Source organism: Telmatherina bonti (genome assembly GCF_933228915.1).
Source record: "Telmatherina bonti genome assembly, chromosome: 7".
Classification (NCBI taxonomy): Eukaryota; Metazoa; Chordata; class Actinopteri; order Atheriniformes; family Telmatherinidae; genus Telmatherina; species Telmatherina bonti.
The window spans coordinates 16,025,776-16,047,974 of record NC_136625.1 but is presented as its reverse complement, the minus strand read 5'-3'; the positions used below and the strand labels follow the sequence as shown (position 1 = coordinate 16,047,974).

At 35.6% G+C, this 22,199-nt stretch overlaps 1 protein-coding gene across 1 annotated transcript in view; it reads left to right on the top strand.

Annotated features, from left to right (window-relative positions):
- LOC306758862 (guanine nucleotide exchange factor VAV3-like) overlaps positions 1-22,199 on the top strand; it is a gene marked incomplete at both ends in the record, with an annotated part of 65,954 nt that overhangs the window by 8,124 nt on the left and 35,631 nt on the right. Inside the window, 12 exons of the mRNA XM_079244283.1 lie at positions 8,298-8,356; positions 8,771-8,836; positions 9,353-9,470; positions 11,318-11,410; positions 11,759-11,830; positions 11,907-12,010; positions 12,404-12,503; positions 12,914-13,009; positions 16,853-16,921; positions 17,793-17,879; positions 19,742-19,827; positions 20,025-20,157. Of these exons, the coding sequence (XP_079100409.1) occupies positions 8,298-8,356; positions 8,771-8,836; positions 9,353-9,470; positions 11,318-11,410; positions 11,759-11,830; positions 11,907-12,010; positions 12,404-12,503; positions 12,914-13,009; positions 16,853-16,921; positions 17,793-17,879; positions 19,742-19,827; positions 20,025-20,157 (1,083 nt within the window). The remainder of the gene's footprint in view (positions 1-8,297; positions 8,357-8,770; positions 8,837-9,352; positions 9,471-11,317; positions 11,411-11,758; positions 11,831-11,906; positions 12,011-12,403; positions 12,504-12,913; positions 13,010-16,852; positions 16,922-17,792; positions 17,880-19,741; positions 19,828-20,024; positions 20,158-22,199) is intronic.

The window sequence follows — 22,199 nt, the reverse complement described above, 5'->3', positions numbered from 1 at the left end:
CCTCCTCTTGGAAGAAAAATAGTGATTCCTTTTAGAGTATTTTGACATTAAATCACCAAAACAATTCCCCACATTGGTAATGAGGTACTAAAAATGAATGTTTCTTTACACTTAACGTGTTTCGAGAAAATTGACCTCTTTGATACAAAATACTATTTTTAAAAAATCCCTGAATGTTATTAAAGCTGTATTTCTAACATACATGTATTATTACATTCTTGCTGTTTTTTGTTTAATTTTCACATTTTTGGCAAAAAGACGAGCCTGTCAGCTGCATCTGGCTTCAGACCGCTGTGGATGTCATCAGACATGTGAACGGCACTGTTTTTTTATCACCTAAACGCATGTTTAAGTTTGAGTTTGAGTTCCAGCACTCTCTCCATTCGGTTTCCATGGCGACGAAAAACGCGTCGTTTTAGAGAGTTTTTTCTACTTGGAAATCCTTGTGACGTCCCGGGGGATAAGGTTCGGTGATTGTTTACCTTCTACTGGTTAACAAGGGCATGTACAAATACATCAGGAGGGTGGAAAACATGGGATAAAGTTATTTCCAACGATGGCTGGTGAGTTTACCAAAGAGAGACATCCTGCTGCATTCGTTGCTGTGGGTTGCTGTTTTCCACTTCGTTTTCAGGGTCGGATTCAGGTTCCAACATGTAGGGCTGTATGTTATGTTTTGACATTGTATTTTGTTTTTTTTATTGAGTTCATATTAGCCTAATCCTTCTGTTTATGAGATGTTACAATGACGGCGAAAGCGGGTGCGGTGCATGCTCCCAATGTAGTGCAGTGGCGGGAGGCGGGGCTTAATGCGGAAGAGTCACAATCCACTAGTTTTGCCCACAGGCTGATCTGGCAGCCTACGGAGAGGGTCAGTCAGAAGTACATAAAGCGATTTGGGACAATAACTCGATCAATCCCAGTCCTTCTGGTCTCAGAAATAAAAATAAATTAGCCTGAAATGCACATAATAGTTCCACTTTAAAAAATCCGAAGCAAATTCTCTGCAGCAAGTAGAAAAGCATAAAATAATGCTACCTGCCCACTTTGAATTAACCGCAATTATGAAACGTGATGCTAATGTGTTAAACATTGTTCAATGGAAACACCAGCAAATCACAACTGTTGTTTGTCGAAACGTACAAATATCGTTTTTATTTTGCAACAAAATGTAATGGAAACGCAGAGGGGGCACTTCTTGTACGTTTCTAGCTGCCATGTTGTTGTGTTTCTGTGGGAAACCAGCGGGAGTGCGCTGACGTCACTATAAGGTACGGAAGCCCAAAAGGTGCTGGCGGGGCAATAAATTTTCATCAAAACAAATTGTCATAAACAGCAAATTCAAATTAATCGATTAAATCGATTAATCGCCCGGCCCTACCAGCCTGGTGTGTCGAGAACAGTCTTCAAACACGTCAGCAAGAACAAAATGCTGTCATTTTCTTCTCGAGGCCTCGAGAAAAAGAAAAAAGTTCTCGCTTCTTGTGGAGTATGTAACAAGCTTTAGATGTATTGTGGTACAGTTTATAACATTGTCTTTGTTTCTTTGCTCATCCTTCAACATTTTTTAAGTTTACTTGCATAAATCTCTTGACGTTCCATTTTTTTTTTATTCAAAGAAGCTGGTCAACAAAGATACTGAAAAAAAATTTCTTTTGTACTTATGTCCACTAAGTAATTGTACAGGCTAAAGAACAAATAATAAAATATCCTAGTAATTCTGTGCACGAGGTTTCTAGAAATGAAACCACAGAAACCAATGGAGTTCCAGTTACCGCATCACTATAAGCAAATGTAGAGAACAATTGGAGTGTGGCAAGCACCGAAAAAATTGACTTTAAATATTGTCAAATTTCTCATTTGAAGACAGTTTGTTATAGAGCCAGCCACATAGATGATTGCTTTTGTCCTGGTAGTTATTGTGTGCTTGCGTCTTGGTATTTAAAGCGTTCAGAAGCTGTATACCTGGTATTGAATTTTGGTACAAATCTGAAGAGACTGACATGCTTTTTATTGCTGGATGTTGTTGGAGCTGGGTCAGTGTGTGGATGTACACAGCATTATCAGGTCAGTGGGTTTGTAGTATGCTCCTTCTTATTACTCAGTGGACTGTCGCTTGCAGTAGATATAACCCTGCTGAAGAAAACACAGTCACTCAGACAAGCCTTGTTCCCACTTTTTCTTAGTTGAGTGCATCTAGTGCGTAACTTTGCCTTAGAGGCAATCCAGAGGGAAATTCAGTTTTTGTTTTTAAAGCATTTAGTTGCAGAACTGCATGCACTGAGTGGTAGTTTGTAGGTTTCTTTGATTTAGCAATATTAATTTGAAGGAATGTTTAAAAAAAAAAAAAAAAACTATCTTATAATACTATTTTTGCACTTTTCATATGTAATTGAGCTTAGAAAATAACAGGTAGTTTGATGCAATGAGTAAGTAAATTTCACTGAAAAGAGATTATCTCCGGGCTTTTCAATAAGCAGATCTCTTGTTAAACAGAGAAACGAGAGAGGTCGCAAGCATAAGATAACTGCCAGTGAGTATACAGTATACAGAACTATGCAAGCATTTCTTTTGCAGACTATCTTTTCTTTTAGTTCAGTGTGTTGTATTCTAAAGAAGCTTCCAGTTAATCTGGCTGCTGGTAATCCCATAGGGGAGGCGCTGCCTGCAAATATGTACTGTACATCCAAGCTGGACCGCATAATCTCGGTCATGTTCAAGGGTTGTCCATCAACAAACAAGCTTCTGGAAGGGGGAAAATTTGCACTTCATCATTGCTTTTTTTTCCCCCCTTCCATCATTATCCATAGCACTATTGGTGTCTGCAGGTTCAGTGATTAGGTTGGATTGGCCCCAAAGAGGGCTGTACAACTAAACAAGAAAAGCTCAATCTCTCCCTTATTTTGCACAAACATCCACAAGAGAACATCTCAAATCTTAATCAGTCTAATCCACTTGAAGTTGAGTTGTGCCAACTCTGCCCTTAGACCGAGCATTAGTCTGCTGAATATCTAATCGGAGATCTCTAACCTACATTCCCCTCTGACTTACTTTGGGCTTCGCTGCAGGCATTCACTCTTGACTGCATGCAGTAGCCTGCTGGCCAAATAGGTGAAAGAAGGAGGCAATTTTTTTTTTCCTTCAAAATTAAATGAGTCAACCTTTTTTCTACTTTTTGAAATTTTTTTTTAATGTTTATTGGATCATTTGTTGTTTTATTTTGGAAAGACATCTTGGAGACATTAGTTTACCTTGTTTTTACAGTCAATATTAGGTGACAGACGTTGAAGTTGACAGACATTGTTAGTTTGGCTCTGCCAGTGCCTTATGTCTCATTTTTTTGGGGGTAAAACCAAAATGCACAAATTAAACACATTTTGTTCTTTGCACAGGATAACAGAGGAAATATAGACTATTGTTTTGATGCTGGCTAGCTTTAGAGTATGAATAAAACCAGGCTTACCTCTTCATTATTTCTACTTATTTGCTAAACTTAAAGTAAACTAAGTTAAGCTAAGCTAAGCTAAGCTAAACTAAGGTAAGCTAAACTAAGTTAAGCTAAGGTAAGGTAAGTTAAACTAAGCTAAGGTAAGCTAAACTAAGCTAAACTAAGCAAAGGTAAGCTAAGCTAAACTAGGTATATTGTACTGCAGTTGTTCAGCCTAATGAAATCATTATTACCCAACTATGTCTTTGCTGCCTGTGTTAAACAAAACAAAATTAAACTCACACCAAAGTAGTGCCTCCCATTCATAAAACTTGACACAGCTGAAATTAGAAATACTTTCTTCTTTATTTTTATGAAAATGAAACTACTTTGGAAAATAATTGTCATGTGTTTTATAATAATAAAAAAAAAAAAAAACAAAAAACTAGATTATGTAGGAGATTTTGTTTTGAAGTTGAAGAATAACAGACTTCAGCAAATAACACACATACAAATCTGTCTTTTGTCAAAATAGTCATTAGATTGAAGGAACATTTTGTAAAGGGGGTCACACTAACCAAGGCGGTGGGCTTGAGCTTAGTTTGTGGCTTTGGTTTTCAAGTTGCATGTGGCTTAACCTAAATTTTTTAAGACAAGGTAGACATGAGAACGACTTGTTTTTAAGGCAGCCTTAAGCGTTCAGGTTTACAGTAATTACAGTCAGTGTACCTGGATTGTTTAGTGTTGATATTGATTTTTCATTTTTATTTACATTGAAATGGTTGTAGGTTTATTGTCAAAATTAAATTAGCATTGATGGTAATAACATTTTTCATGCAGTGGACATTTGAAACTTTAGGATGAGAGACTTTTTTTTTTTCAAATAATGCCATACAGTTGAATATTTGGCTGAACGTGCATAACGTCACATTACACACAAAGGCAACAAATTACTTTATTTCAGCAAATACAACATGAAATAACTTATCAAATGGCTGTAACCTGTGATTTAAATGTTTTTTTTAACATCTTTAAAGGTATAAGGTATTTTTAAAGCTTTAATGTCTAAAGTTCTTTCACATTACAAGTGAGACAAAAGTCAAGTCACATGCACACCTGGGTTCAGCAAAGCCACACTACTTTTTCGCACAGGAAGAGGCGATGAACTGCAGATAGACAGTTATTTCAAACCTCAACTATCTTTTTTTTTTTCTAAACCCATGCCTGAAAATCCTTTATTGAAGACAAGACTTCGAACAGCAGCCAGAGAAATAGTAAAGTAAAATAACTGATCCATACTGTTCTAATTTGGATGTTACTTTACTATTTCTCAAACAGTATCTTCTCACTGGATTGCAGATAATGTACACTCTGGATATAACAAAGACTATGACCAAAGTGAATTAATACTCAGAAATGTTAATGGACTCTAATTTGTAAAAGCCATTAAAAAGTGGGCACATGAAATCATGTACTCTTATTGAAAAATTTGCCAACTCTGCTCTCCATTCCTCTGTGTGCACAGATCTCAAATAACTATGTTTACTTCTTTTATATTACAGTAGCAGTGACAATTGATGAACTCAGCCTCAAAACCCCTCTCGGTTACACCACCCCCCCCCTTTTTCTTTTTTTCCCCACACACATTAACACAAAATAATCTGATGCAAAGCTGTACATTTGAGGTTGTGTGACCATTTCCTGAATGCAGTTTTTATTTTTGTTGCTACCTGCATTTGCTGCTGTAACCTGGACTGAATTTAATTTTCATTCGTTTTGTAATATACAATCAAAATACTATATTTGAACCAGACAGCATAAAAATTTAATTTTTTATCTGACTTTTGCTTCCTACTTATTCTCTGCTCTAGATGATTTTGGATGCAGGTTACAGCAAATGAAGCAATTGGGTTTTGGTTTTCTTGTGTTTAGTTTGTCACACAAGCAGTGGAGATGTGGTGTGGACCCAATTGCAGAGATGAGGGAAGCCAGTATGCAGAACTCAGACAGATTTATTCTGGGACAAGATCAGGGCAAAACTAACAAAATGAATCAACCAACACAACTGAAACAGAGGGGTATAAATACACTGGAACAAAACGAGACACAGGTGAAACCAATGAACAGGAAATCAATGAAGCTAAACAAGAACCAAGAGAACTTAACAGGAAAAAACTACAAAATAAAACAGGAAACCAGAAACTAAGGCACTGAACAAAACCACGTCACGACAGTTTGTGTAATTTCTCCCATCTGTTTAATAGTCTCAAACAGATTTGATAATTACTTACCCAGGTGAACTTGTTTATAGGCAATCTGCTTAAGGATGGTGGTTCTCACAGTTTGGATGCTGTATGGGGAAAAAGAAGGATCTTTCTGCAAAGACAAAACTGTAAAATTGTGAAAGGAAAATTAATACAATGGATCAGGAATCGTCAAACGTGGACCCCCGAGGCCAATGTCCTGCTGTGTTTTTTTTATAAGATGTTTCTCAGATGCAACACACCTGACTCAATTCATATCTGATTAAGAAGCCGGTGCAGAACTTGACAGCAAGCTGGTTAAGAATTATTTCATTTGAGCCCTCTTCTCCCTGATGTCTTAAAGAAGATCAGTTCAGTTCTGATGTCCACTAGACAGACAGACAGACAGACAGACAGACAGATAGAAGTACTGCAAAGAAGATTATATAAAAGTTGTGTTTTCAAATGGTGAAAATGACTGTACCTTTAAAAACCTTAGTGAACTGAAGTAAAGACTTTTATATTTTAAAAAAAGTTAGTTTTCAACAACAGAAACATGATACTGTATTTACCAAAACACAAATGGTTTACTCATCTCTTTGGTTGACCAATAGGATTATTGATGTTGTATAGCTGATGTTTTATCAAGAAAGTTTTTAAGATTTATGCCATTGCACAGAGGTCATAAATAAATTGTCAGGTATTAGAAGCAGGCTACAACCTAAATTCCAATTGTGTGTATATATATATATATATATATATATATATATATATATATATATATATATATATATATATATCTACCAGAAGGTTGGAGGATCGATTCCAAGCTTCATCTAACTACATGTCTAACTAAGCGTCCTTGGGCAAGGTGCTGAACCCTACGTTGCCCCCCAAAGTGCCCATTGGGGTATGGGGTATGTGTGTATGGTATGAGTGTGTGTGTGAATGTAGTGTAAAGCACTTTGAGTGGTCAGCATGACTGGAAAAGCTCTAGATAAGTACAAGCCCATTACCATTTATAAACTGTTAATTGATGATCAAGATATACCTTTAACATCTGAAATAACAATATTATTAGTCGTCCGTTACTTTTAGCAACCTTGTTCCAGTTCTTTCTCTAACTTTGCAGTGGAAAAGAAGCCTTTTAAAAGTTTCTGTGTCTACAATGCAGTCTTAGTTAGACTAAGATCCATTCTAAGAAAAACAATCACAAAAGTGAACACAGGAGTTTTTGCATGAAGTTGTTAATCAACAAACAGATGGACAGACACAGTGGTGTAGTCCAGGGCATATGTGGGTATAGTATACCCACTTTTTTTCAGTCAGAAATGAGTTTACCCCCCTGTGATGCTGCTTTTACAATTACAAATATCCCTACACATGTACCTATGTCGCCCAGCAGCTCAGATAAGGTTACCAGTATTCTATTCTATTCTATTCTATTCTACAGTCATTTAGCAGATGCTTTTATCCAAAGCGACTTACATATGAGTGAGAACAACACAAGCACAAAATCAAACAGTAGAGGACAGTATGCTGTACAGATGCAGAGAGGTGGTTTTCCTCCCTTAAACCGAAGAGCAGAAATGATGTGACGATGAGCAGATATACTGATGAATTTATGTAGAGTAGTCCTACATGTCACCGCATCTGAAACTGCGTTTTCTGGGTTATTTTTTCATTCTGTTTTTTTTTTTTTAAATAAAGGGCAAAAACTTAAAAATATACCCACTTCTTGAGGGACCACTACTCCACTGGACAGACAGATAAACATGGGTAAAAAATATAACCTTCTTGGCAAAGCTAAAAACAAAGGGGAGTAGAAAACGAGTAGAACTGCTCCTGTCATGGCCTTAACAGAAAGTGAGAAAACTGTCCTGTGTTTTGACAGATCTCTTTTTGTTATGTTTTGGAAATCTGAGATTGTAAAAGAGGAGAGAAAAGAGAACAACCACCCATCTTGTAATCAGCTCATTCGAAGGCTGACATCTTTTATGGTATGGGGACAGCAAATAGTGAGCAACGTCAGCAGCACAGTGCCAGACTAAATTCTGCACGCAAACTGTGGCCCCGTGGGAGCCTAGATCCTAAACGAGTGCAGGTGCAAGCTGACCTCCCTTTGTCCAAACCCGTCTGACATTAAAAAGATTCTGTGCACTTTGAAGCAGAAATTACAAGTAATAAGGGTCTGAGTGGAGTATTTGTAATTATTACAGTTCTCATACTCTTCTGTTCTCGAACACTTTTGAGTGTGTTAAAGGAGCTGATGCAACACTATGGTAACACGCTCTTCTTGAAACTTATTTGAAACTCAAAATGAACTTAGATTCCTAAAAGCAGACATTCATGTTCATTCATGTTTTTGACATTTGACATGCCATCTTTGTTCTTTGTTCATTTAAATAAAAGAATGATTATTTGCATCAGTTGCATCAAGGTTTTAATTAACATTTTAGAAGTTGTCTAAACCCTGACAAGAGGGACTGGTGCAACTTGCAAACAGATAACTTAAATAAAAACCACTGCAAAAGTGTGCAAATCAACACAGTTGATATATGCATATGTCTGGAGGTTTTTCTCTGAGCCATTTTGCAAAATAATTGAATATGCCTTTCTTTCACCAGGTTATGGACACTCTTTCCAAGCTATCTTACACAGCAGTCGCTCAGCAAGGAGGATTCAAGTAAGTCTTATAATTACTGACAACATTTTTTTTTTTTTTTGTCATCAAGACCCTCCTGCCCTCATCTACCTCCACTTCACCTCCAACTCTACTGCAGTTATAACCACAAGTCCCACACTAATTTCCAGTTTAACCAAAGGTTTTATTCACTTACCAGAAGCGACAACAATTTTTTTTAATGAAACAGTTTGTTTCAGTGAATAACAGATAATCACAAATAGTTGGAGTTAAAAAATACATTTGATTTCTTTACATTTATTCCTTGGTTTTTAAATGTACCTCCTTTGCAGCTTTATAAAGGTATATATCTGCATACATGCAAATACATTTATACACATAAATACTTAATTGACATTAACATTTCTTTTTACCTGAAGTTATGCTGCTTTTTCTTTTTTTGTTTTTTTTTTTCAGGCCATTTCCATTGGAGGAGAGCCTAAAAGATGAGGACATTTACAACAATCTGGAAGACTTGATTGAGTACGTATGAAGCTCATCTCTGTGGAAACTACTGATGTTGGTAGAATGGGATGATTTCATTCAGAAACATGGCAGGATCTCTCTGCTCATCATCCATGCTCTCCTGGGGCCTGAACACCCCACGTCTTTTGGTAGAAGACTTTGCTCCATTTCTCTGTTACTGTCAGAGGAAACGAATGAGTAATTTGGCATGTTTTTGCAAACCACCCACATAAGCTTCTGGACAGACAATGCTGACAGTGATTGATAGTGTAGAATAAAAATACAACAATGTTATATTTATTTATTTATTTGTAACAGCAGCGTTTCCATTCCTTGTTTGTTTTGAGAGTTGCTTTAGAAGCATGTCAATCTGTGATCTGCGCATGGAGTAATTAGCAGGTTTTAACAAAAAGCCAAATGGATTTTATCTGAACCCCACTCATTTACAAAGATATCATGTTTTACTGGTTAATTACATGTAAACTATACATAAACTGCGCACCATTTTGATGGTATTTATTTATACATGTGCAGTGAGAACATCCCTGAAGATGAAGACGACTTGTATGCAGCTGTCTACAATCTGGAAGAAGATTATACAGGAGGAGAGATTTATGAAGACCTCATGAGGACAGAGCAACATCCCCCACTGGTACTGCAATGAGTCAGCCCTGTTCACACAAGCTTGTAGACTCACAACAAACCCAACTGAACATCTGCGACTAGCTGTGTTGAACACTTTAGCTTCTTTGAATGGAGGCTGTTCAAACTAAGACAATAACCTGGGTATCTATACTGCCACTTTCCAGTGTATACACTCCAGTGTTACTCAGCTTATATACTGTATATATCCCTTTCATACAGAGTGGTCCCTATAGTGGACACCTATTTTCAAGCTTTTTTTCTTGCATGAGGATGGTATTTTTGTAAATAAACCACTTTAGTGGATGCTAGTGAGTCATCCAATTCGTTTCCACTCACTGGAGAATGAATAAATATATTATATAATTCAACATAATGTAAGTATACAAGTTTTTCTTTGTGATAAATAGGAAAAGAAAATGATACAGCTACATTTTATAGAAGATTTACATAAGGTAATTATGATTACATATTATTTAATAGATATTTTATAGGATAGATTAAAATAAACAATAAATCATAATAAATTCTAAATATCATTAATAAGCAATAAACGTATCATTGCAATGTCTGTAGAGGTTAAAAAAAATTTTGCATTGTGTTTTATTAATTCATGTATGAAAGGAATATAGAAGTTGCAAGCTGACGCTGCAGCATTATAAAGAATAACCGGGTTGAAGCAAATTATAAATCTGTGCAGTACGCAAAGCTCACCCAGTCCAACTACAACATGAATCAGTATGAAACAGAGAGGAGCCAAAGTCATGTTGGACATAACACAGCGATACTTTCTTTTACATAAACTTGATCAGTAATGCAGGAACATATAAAAGTGTGACATAAGAATGGCTGCAAGTCCCAGACAGCCCAGGTCTACAACTTGTATTCAGGTGCCCAAACTGCTGCATGGCTTCTTAATAAGTCACAATTTTGTTTGCACCAATTTTAAAATATCAGAATCATGTTTTGAGATATCTTGGATATTGCCATTGATAATTTCTGAGTCATCTGCCTTTTTCTTTTTATTTGGCACATATTTAGCTGCAGAAATGATTGGCAGTGCCAGTAAATCACATCCTAATGTCACACGGTTTCATATCCAAGCAAAAACATTTAGACAATTAGACAATAATCTATTGTCTAATCTTAATGCTGAACAAACAAGTCAAATAAAGCACACTGATTACCTCTCTGAGGTCAGGGTTAGGATTATACAGTTGATGTGATCAAGTCCTCAAACACACACAGCCGTCAAAGTCACACCATGGTATCATACTACAAAGCTCTGCATGCAAGTCATGTGGCAGGTTTGACCCAGCACAGCCGCCTCACATAACTGCTTTCGACCACTCAACTAAAAAATAAGAACATACTGGAACTTTTGGGATTGATTACTCCTTAAGAAACAGGAGCTGAGGCGGCGTATTATGCCATAGAAGAAATGACTATTTTAACATTGTACGATAAGAAAAAAGGTTTTTGATCCTTCAAGAATATAAACCTGTTAGGAGACATTTGAATATAGATGATTAACCTACAAATCATTAAATTGGTTGTAGATATAAAAAAGAATTAAATTTTTTTTTTTTTTTATTTGTCCAGAAAATAAGAAACTATTAACCTCAATAAATAGACAAACCTCTATTTTTTATGGAGAAAAAAAAATAGATTGATTTTGCTTGGAGCTGCAGAGGCCATCTTTCCATCAGTATCTGCTGTGCCTATAAGTCTGTCATACATGCCAGGGGAATTGTTGTGCAACTTGCAAACTATTTGTGTTTTCTTTTGCAATAAAAAAAAAAATCTCAACCAGGTGGTGGCATTAAACGGCATTTTGTGGGCGAATGTGTCTTTCAGAAGCAGGCTGAGGTGGATGTGCGGAGCTGCTGCCTTACTGAGATCAAACAGACAGAGGAAAGATACACTGAGACTCTGGAGTCCATCGAGAAGGTACCGAACCCGTGCTCTCTGCACCCATTACATGTTGTACATGACAAGTCAGTAGTCTTTCTTACTCTTCAGTCTTAATCTGACCAGTTGACTGTATTTGATCATATCATGTGTATAAAGCAGCCCTCCATTATCTGAGCATTTCATTGGTAATTTTCAGGGGCATTTGAGGGAAATTCCTAGTTAACACTTCCCTCATTCGCTTGTCGTCACTAATATCTGTCTTAATGTGACCTCTGTAAATGGCTTCAATATAAGAGTCACTGTTTAATACAAATTAATAATTGGAACATAAAAAAAAAAGAAAATGAAACATTTTCTTCTTATGTTTGTTGTGTTGTATTGTAGTATTTCCTGAATCCTCTGAAGAGGAAGTTCTTCTCTGATGCTGAAATTGATAAAGTTTTTGTCAACATTCCAGTAAGTCCCACTGTTTTTCACCCGTTACAGCTTGATCTGTCTGTTCACACACTTACAGTTTCCTTTTTTGACGCAGGACCTGGTTAAAGTTCACAAGAGCCTGATGGTTGATGTACAGGATTCCATCGCTAATAAAAATGCCTTGAATCTCTACCAGATCTTTATTAGCTACAAAGAGAGGTAACAGAGAGACATTGGAATCCAAGTGTCAGTGTTGCTTTATTTTATTTAAATCTGTGGGTGGTAATGTTTTGTTTATGTTAAAGCTAGTGTAGCATTATTAGTTACACACTTGTTTTTTCATTTTACATTGTTTTTTTGTTTTTATTTATGCTCTGCAGTTATGATGTCTCAGTTCTTAGTTTCTGTCTTGATCTGGTCTGCACACTTTCATTTGAAGGATCTTATCATACCTCAGTTCCAGTCTTGTCAAACTGTTGTTTTATTTTGCAGCTCATGGCAGACAGATTTACAGTATGATGGTTTCAAGTTGTTTTGAAAGCCTTCTGGCAGCGTCACAGTCCCTATCAACAGTGCTCATCATGGTCTCACTTCCTTTCCTTTGACTCGCAGACTACTCATTTATGGGATATATTGCAGTCAGGTGGAGATTGCAATCGCTGTTTTAGACCTCATCTGCAAAGAAAAAGAGGATGTTCGCTTGAAGCTGGAGGTAAAACTGATGAAGAAACTGCTTTTCTTTAACCCTAAGTGATGTGCTCTATGAATTATTTCAGGTCTTTGGTGACCTCTAGTGCATAGTATGTGCCTGCACATACATAGAAAGACTTTTTTTATTTTTTTTAATTTTTTTTTTTAAAAATAAAAATGTGTTTTAAAAAAATAGAAAATAAATAAATAAGAACAATTAATTGAATTAACTGAACATATGTCAGACATGAAATAGAATAAAAAGTAATAATTAATGAGAATACACCAAACATTGGCATTCGCAATTCACATGGCAAATGACAGCCGTGGTTCATGCAACGGCAAAATTTTTTTTTATGAAACCAGCACATAAAATTTCTGCAGTGATGCACTAGTAGTTCATGCTAAATAAAATATACATTTTTCCCTCAGGAGTGCTCCAAAAGAGCCAACAATGGGAAGTTCACGCTGAGGGACCTGCTGGTTGTCCCGATGCAAAGAGTCCTAAAGTATCATCTCCTTCTGCAGGTACAGATGCTTCTATCACTTATTGAAAATACTAAATAACCCTAGATGTTTTATATTTTGTTCTGTGATGGCTTGCTTTATTTCAATATGCAAAAAATTGTTTTTTTATCACATAAAGCGCTTTGTGTTGCTGATGGCATGAAAAGTGCGACATGAATAAAGTTTGATTCGATTTAGTCTGCTCAGCATTTGTCCATTTTTATGGTTCATTACCAACCAGCTGAGTTTTTTAAATACACTCAGAGGCTTTAGAAGTATGAGGTATTCACAACTTTCTGCAACTGCTTTTATTAGCCTTCCTTTTGTTTTGCTTTATTTATTGATGCTATATATAACACCCAGTGGAACAGGGTGTTTGTGTGTAGAGTTGCACAGTTATATATATGTAAATATTTTTTCAATTTGTGCTCATAATTTAATTTTTTTTTTTATTTGAATGCTTATACATAAATAACAGTCATACACATGTTCATACATTCATGAACACAAAAGCTACCATCCAGCAGTAATCCTACCTCCTTTCTCAGGTGGCAACCGTGTGCATTTCAAGCGAGATGAGAGGCTAATTCAGGAATATTTTAGTAAAAGCAGCTTACTGCAACTTGGCCCAGTAACACCTGGAACTTCAGATAACGTGCTGTTCAGCATTTTCCAATAAGACGTTATGTACCCCTGGAAAATTAAAGTAAAAGTTTAATAAGGAGCTTAGAACAAAGCGCAACGCAGAGTTAGGAGATGAAATGAGCTTTGTTAAATGTAAATAGTTTTTCAGCAGTTTGATACATCCTCGAAATGTAGTCGAAATGTAGAATGCATCAGTTCATGATTGGTGTTTTTAGAGATATTGTGTTACTTGTTCCCTGTTTTTTCTGCCTGATTTCTGGTGCAGCACAGTAACTGTTCCCACTCAATCGGAATCCAATGATTTACAGGCATAGATTAGACTTCACATTGAATCTAAACTTAAAAATGTTCCTGTAAGGAGTGAAAGCAATACAAACCTGAGTAAAAGTAAGAAATTAACGAGGAGCTGTGCTTTAAAAACGTGCAGAGGTGGTCAAGCGCTTTAAAACTGTCTAATGCATGACTCCTTATTGAATTCGCACATATAGTCCCACACAGTAAACATTTTATAAGAATTTGTTTTTTTCTTTTTTACAAAACTTGCTAAATATACTAAAGCATAGGATCAATTTTACTGGATGTACTTTTTATGTCAAACAGCCATTGTCAAGCTAATGAGTGTTTCTCTTTCACCTGTTAACAGCCAGCTGATCTGTATCAGTTGATTAATGCGTTGCTATGGTGACGTTAATAACGGAGGGATATAACAGTGGTAACTTTGCAAACTACGTGTACATATATATGAAAATAATCCAGTTGGCGTTAGAAATATCACTGTGCATAGTATAAGATACAGTATAGGGACTTGTATAACCACAATACATAGACAATAAGTCATCTAAAGATTTTATTTTTTACTTGTCCCATAAACCTAACGAATATTAAACTGACTTAGAGCAAGCTTTCATCATTTTGACATCTTTTTAAGATTTTATTCATTTTTTATTATTTTTGAATGTGATTAAATACTTTGTTCTGTCTGTCAACAAAAAAGAAAGAAATAAGATTAAATAAAAAGTAAAAGATATGTTAACTTTATGGTTGTCTTTTGGAAACTGGGATGACACTCTCCTAGCCTCTCATTCATAGCTGATGCAGGAATGAAAGCATTAATTAATTAATTAGGTTTTATTGATGTTTCTTATACATCTATTACCTTTAAATGGATGTATTATTATAGTTTTATGTGCATGTGGCAAATGCATGTAAAATTGAGAAGTTTTGTTAACTTTATTCCAGTTAATTCAACTTTTTGGGTTCAGTGAACATCAGTGGCCACTAGAGGGCAACATCCTCCACATATTTGCTGAATGTGTTTCCACCTTTCACAATATCTCAAAATCCCTTCTGTGAAAAGAATAAATATATATATATATATATATATATATATATTTGAAATAATTGGCTGATAACTGATTAGATGGCTGATTGCAGTTCAATAATGTATATAGTTTTGCAGGTAAGTAATTTTTCTCCCTTCTTCCTGTTGAAATCACATTTGTAGTCTTTAGCCCACTAGTTCTACAAGTTGGCTGATAAATTGTGGCATGAAGTTTCACCCAGTTTGTGTGAATCAAAGCATAGCGATTAAAGCAAGTATGACAGGGGAGGGTAATAACTAGAGAGCTGTTTTAAATAGATGTAAAAGATAAAGGCATTCATAGTAAATGATGTCAATCCCCGGGAGTTCTTTGCCACCCCCTGCGGAGAATCTGTGTGACAGGGACAAAAAAAGAGAAGGGGAAGAGGTAGAGGTGTGGTGAACATGGCTCAGAAGGAAAATGTGATATCATTGACACAACAGTTCAAATAATATTTGATCTCTTTTTTTTTCTTTTTTTTTTTATTAGTGTAAATCACACCTAAAGTCATTCCACATACTTTTTAGTTTAAACTCATAATACATGTATTACTGTGAGAATAATTAAAATTTTATTATCATTTTTACTTAGAAAGAGCAGGCACACAGCAAATACAGCAGCAGCTGATATGATTAACAAACATTTGCCTAGAATTAGAAATCATACGTCAGCAATAACATTTCTTTAAAAACAACACTGGGAAATGCTGAACAAGTTTCACGTAATGGTATACAATGATAGCTACGGTGGAAGCCAACCTTTTCCATCAGATATTCCACACGGATTCGTTCTGCAGTGGAATTTGCACAACAACAACTTCAATGTGTTAATTAAAGGAATGAATTTATGAGTATGGTTATGCAGACAGAAAATGCATTTTTCTTCCAGCATTTTTTCTCACCGTAAAATTATATTTGATTGCGTTTCTATGTCAACTGCATGCCTTCATGATGTATTCATGCATTGTTTGTTTGCTAGGTATAGAAAAAGCAGCTTTATGTACTGGAGTATTTTAGTTAGAGATGCAAATTAGTGAGATAAGCAACGCAGCTTGCATATCATGGATTTTCTTTATTCTTTATTATTTACAATAAAATGAAAGACATTAATGATTATTGCAAATGAAATACAAAATTGCATAACTTAAGCTCCTAAGCATTTATTATAAAGCATTTTGTCCATATTGTTTGATTACTCAAGTGCATCTGTAATAATAATGTTATAATGTACCAACTAAATAAATGGTCCACAGATAATCAAACGCATTGTTGTTCAGTATTTACAATGACAAGGCTGCCTACACTGCAGACATGTCAGCAGACATATCTGCAAACCTCTAAAACTGAAGACAGACTTAATGAAAGTGTCATTCTATGCTGATCATCTCAAAACAGCAAACACCGGTAACTGGTTTGATTATTTGACTGATTATTGGTGATCACAATGTAGTATTGAAGTAGATAAAATTGAAGTAGATAAAAATGCTAAAATGCAGCAAAAATCCTATTATTGCTCTGAAAACAACAATTTGGTAAAAGAATACTTTTTTTGTATTCCCAACAAAATAAAAATATACAATTTCTATTAGAAGTGTGGTAGAGGGAAAGCAAAGTTAAACCAGTTTTCCGTTTTTATTCATTTTTTGTTCAAATTTGTATTTCAATATTTTATACGCCATATTGGAAGAGAATCCTTTTAATGTTGCCAGTTTAGAGTAAATAAAAATAAATTGGGAGCTTTTACATATGAAAAGGAGGTTTTTCATTGTCAAACCAAGGACCCTGGTGCTGATGCTAAAGGATTGTAATCATGTGTGAGACTGCATGTTGGTTATCTTTCTGTTCTTTCTCTCTAACAGGAATTAGTCAAACATACTCATGATGCTGCTGATAAAAGCAACTTGAAGATTGCTCTTGATGCCATGAGAGTAAGTGGTGTGCTTCAATCGAGTATGAACATTTAGGTGTTCAATTGTTTCCAAAAGCTGGCAGATAATTACTGTCATTTCTGGATTCACCTTTTCAAGAAATAAAGTCAACTCACTCACTTTTACCTCCCGTTTTCACGAGAGTTATCATGTAATTTCATTAGAAAGTGCTCTATTTACACAGGCAGTTCTAGAAATAAAAATACAGAAAATTGCATAAGCCACTAAACAGCAACAACGTAGTGACAACGTTAGCTTATCAGTACATTTAGATTTTTTTGTGAACATGAATGTTCTGTTCAGATATTAGCATGAAATTTCTTCAACATTAACACAAATGTATAAAATCTTAAGAATAGGTCAGTAAACGTGTTAAACTTAGACAGTATGCAGGGGAAAACGTTCATCAGCTTTTTTACAGGAGCAGACTGAGAAAACTCAGTCGCGTTAAAAATCCAAAAGATTAGCACAATTAGCATAAACATCGAAAGGTTACGTCACTCCATCCAAATGTAATAAAATCAGTATTTAAGAGACATTATTTATGTTTTTGTTTTAATTTATTTAAATGATCAACCATAATTGAAGTTGTTTTTGTTTTTATTTTGCATGTATAAACCTACAACATTAGCCATACCATGCTAGTCTGCGTTACTGGTAGGTTTCATGTTAACAAAGCTGAAGTGGCGGTGGAATCAACCCCTTGCTCACTGTGGATCTTTTAAATGCTTGGATTTTTTAAAAAAATGCTGGTCTAAAATGTTTACAGTCCAGGAAATCATCTTTACAAACTGAATTCTTGTTTCAACACTTCCAAACTGGAATATCTCCACTGAATATGTGCGTTTGTGTCTCTGTGTGTTTTGTCCAGGACCTCGCTCAGTACGTCAACGAAGTGAAGAGAGATAATGAGACTCTAAGGGAGATCGACCAGTACCAGAGGTCTATTGAAAACCTGGTAAAACAAATACATTTTCCTGCAATTATCAGCCGCTGTTGGAGTAAGCTTTGTGGGAGTATGAATGAACAGAAAAGACTTTTTATTTATGTGGTTGATGCAAGTTTTCTTTCGAATTTGGAGTCGTGGCGATGCAAAAACAAAAACAAACTAAAAACCTGAGTTAATGTGCAAAACACTTCTTTACTTTATACTTTACAAAGGGAATTTTGACACGTTGCCTCACTGATCTCAGTTAACCTTTTCAGTGATCACATTAAACTCCTACATGGTATAAAGATATTTAATGTCACTAAATTTTCACCTTTTTTCTTTTTGCTATAAACTTTGAGAACTGCAATGATTACTATATTAGTACGCAATTGATCCACATGAAAAATTTGCAAAAGGTAAAAACTTGACCTTATCTATAACTTTATAAGCATCTTTTCTTTCTTGCTTTCTATTTTTTTTCAATGTTTCAAAAATCTCAATCACTTTAAATTCTAATCAATGTTTTTATGAGTTTTTTTTTAAGTTTTATGATGAGTTATTTTAAGAAAATAGCCTGATTGATTGATGACTAAAATAATCAGTAATTGTGGCATCAAGATTTTCATCATGATTGAAACACAATGAATGGTGGTGTTGAGATAAAAGCATAATGCTAATGAAAATACAAATGAAACATGTTTTCAGAAACAATCAGCTTTTACTGTGAAGTGCAGTTAACAAATATCACATGGATCACCATATCTGTGCTAATAATTAAAGAGAATGAAGGAGCATAATATGAACAAAAGATTAACAACACAAAAAATAAATAGAATAAAAAAAAATTGTAACTAAAGAAAACGGAAAAAAGCTTAAACTGAAGTTATGAGTTGAGGAATTTCTCATATCTACCTAAAAATGCAGCTATTTTGTTGTTTGTTGTTCTCCAGCATTTAGTTGCAGTGTCATTATTTAGTACAGACTGTTGTGATGTTTTCTCAGCACATTGTTGACAGACAAGCACAAGACATGCAGGAAAGGTTGGAAGGTGACCTCTGTGGGATATATTTTGAATTAAATCACAGGGAAGCTCAGCAGATTCATGTGACAGAACTGAGCCTCAAACATGCTTCTTTCTTTCTTTTTGTGACAAAAAGTTTGTTCTCTTTTATTCGAATCTTAATGCAATAAGGTTAAGATAAACAACACAATGGCCATATAGCTTATGGTAATACTGTGCATGAAACGGTGAATGGAAATATGAACAGAATCTAACAGAACTTTCTCATTTTGGCTTTAAGATCACATAAAACATTATCAGGTGTGAACTATTTTTAATAAAACTTAAGACAACCTTGAGTTTTATCAATTCACTTACATTTATTTGACTGTTAGTTTTATTTTAAGCACTGACGATTAACATTACTAAGACAAAACAAGAATAGTTATTTATTTAAAGAAAAAAGTTGTAGTTTTTGCAGGATGGTACTAATCACACACACATACACACACAAACACACAGGAACTTATACGGTGTGTTAAAATGTGTTTAGTGCAGAGAAAAAAAAAATCAATCTTATTTTCTGGGTATGTAATATAACTCTTAGCTGAAATCAGCTCTCTCACATCTAAAATCCATCAGCTTACCAGTACAATAAATTGTGACCAGTTTAATCATATTTATATAGATCTTTATTGATATTTAACCTTTTTAAAACGGTATAAATGCAACAATGCTTTGAGAATCTTTATTGGAAATAATCGTGACGCAGTTTCCAAAGCTTCTGATGGATGAAACACTGATATTGCAAAAAAGAAAAAAAAAAAAAAACAACAACCCCAAAACTGAAAATAAATTAACGTGTAACTCAGTGATATTTTGTCTGCAGAATCAGCCACTTATCACTTTTGGTCGGCCAAAGGGAGACGGAGAGGTGCGCCTGATCTCCAGCGTCGATAAGAGGAAACAAGACAGGTTGTTTTACTTCCATTATCCTTTTCCTGAGAGAGGAAACACTAAAACCAAATAGGAATTACCCATCGAAGGTTTCTTTACTGAATCAAAGATATTTAAAAATTCAAATTCAAGTGTCAAGCTGATTTTCTTCTCTACTGGTGAAACGATTTCTTTACTGTGTAGTTCAGATGATAGAGCAATGCTGTGCTTTACAGACACATCTTTTTATTTGACGTGGCTGCCATTGTCTGCAAGCGAAGAGGAGACAACTATGAGATGAAGGACTTATTGGATCTCAACTACTTCAAGGTCACTAGCAACCCCACGTCTGACAAAGAAGGCAAAAAGGTCAGTCGGATGTGAAACTGCACTTGAACTCGCATGGCGAAATGAATCTTTATCAAACTGTAGTTTGTACTCAGTCACAAATTATACAACAGCAAAGTGTGTGTAATATCTGCTGAGCTGCTGATTTGGCTGCAAAAAAAACCCCCAAAAAAACACACACATCCTCCCAGTTGTGACCTCTGAGTGGTATTTCCACTCTTCTGGAAAACCCTGATTCAGAAAACCTGCAAAAGGTTCCTTTCTCCGTCTCCCTGAATATTTCATACAGAAAGCTGTCTTTCGCCTTGTGGGAGCGTTTGCAGGCCATATTGTCGTGGAGAGGACTTGTTGATGTCTTGTTGATGTATGCCCACAGATGGTGTCTTCTCACTTCAGTGCTGATTGCTAGTGTGAAACTGACAGCTTGCCAGAATGGGATGTGTTTTTTTTTTTTTTTTTTATGAAAGGGATCTATTATCATCATCATTTACTTTATTGTCCAGTTATGACGTGCGTGTGTTGGGGGGGGTATTTTGTGGGGTTATAACAGTATTTAACATTTTCAGTCTTGGTCTTTATGTGGTTTTGTGGGAATGAATTTACAGTTTTAGCTTGTACAAATGCTGTGAATCACTGTGTTTATCTGCTGAACATGACTGTGCATGTTTGGATCCTTTATTTTGACCAACTTTCCAACAGAACACTTCATCAGTCATAAATAACCTTTACTAAATGTTGCACAAAATGACACATCTATTGTTGGCGTTTGTAGATGCATTTGCACACAGGCATGCAGTAGTACTGTGTACTTACATCCAGAAACACACACACACACACACACACACCACAGGACAGAGATGCTAATAATAGGTGATGAATGTGTGCAGTCTTCCAAGGCTACTTAACACCATATATCATTTTTTGCTAAATGAAACTTCAGATTTCGAATGTGGCCCCACACAGCGGCACCTGCACCAGTCGTCAGTGATTGATCACACATCAGAGTTCTAAATCTCTTTGGATTATCAGGGCTGGTCAGACATTGAACACTTTTCTCATTATCAGTTCTGACAGATCAAACTGGAGCAAAAGCAGAGTGGCGTGGGGACTAATTTTTTCTTTTAAAAAAAGAAAAAGCCCTTCAATATCAACATGAGCGATTCATTAAAGCCAAAGTTGCTCCAGTGTTTGTATTTTGTGGTCAAAAGTTAAAAACAATGCTCTCCGGATGAGCTGCTTCCCTAAAGCGTGTTGCTGTAAAGAACAAGCAAGCAAACTCATATGTTAATCCCACAGTTGTCTTAATACATGTAAGTCCTGTAAGACACGGTCAAAATCTTAGTCAGGGATTTGACTTAGAAGAAAAATTCCTTTATTTATAACTTTAAAAGCAATTTGGTTTCTCTAAGGCAGATTAGCAGACAGTGCCTCAATGTTTTCGCAGCCTTCAGTGTATTTCCTTCTGTGCTCTCTGAGTTGAACTCTGGTTAAACTCCCATTGCAGCTGGTGCTCTGTTGATGTTGACAAAACCCAGCAAGCCAGCACTCTTTGGTTGATCTCTGAGGTTTGTGACATCCCTGGCACTAAAGCCAGGGAGGATTGATGACAGCATTAATGGTTTTATGTCAGGAGAGCAGTGACTTATGCATCCTTTTTGCCTGCACTGTCATCATTAGAGCTGAATGAACTAGATGATTGGCGTGGTTGCAACTTCAGGGTTGGCTTACAGGGATTTGTGTTCGCACTGTGTGGAGGAACGTACATTTTTTATTAAAGCTAATTAAAGTCCTAATGACGTCAGTTACAATTTCTTACCAAGATGTGCAGCAAAATACACCAAATTAGTGTTTATGTGTACTAAAATAATCATAAACAATTGGTTGAATTTGATCGATCTTGACATTGAAGGTAATCACAAATGGTCTGTGTCAGCATCATGGAGGTCACTTCTCTGACCATCACTCACCTGAATCATCTTAGTGATGCTCATACTTATGGTCACACACTTGTAGTAGTGCTGACTGCTTTGTTTGGTTTGTTTAAAATATAAAAAGGGAAAATG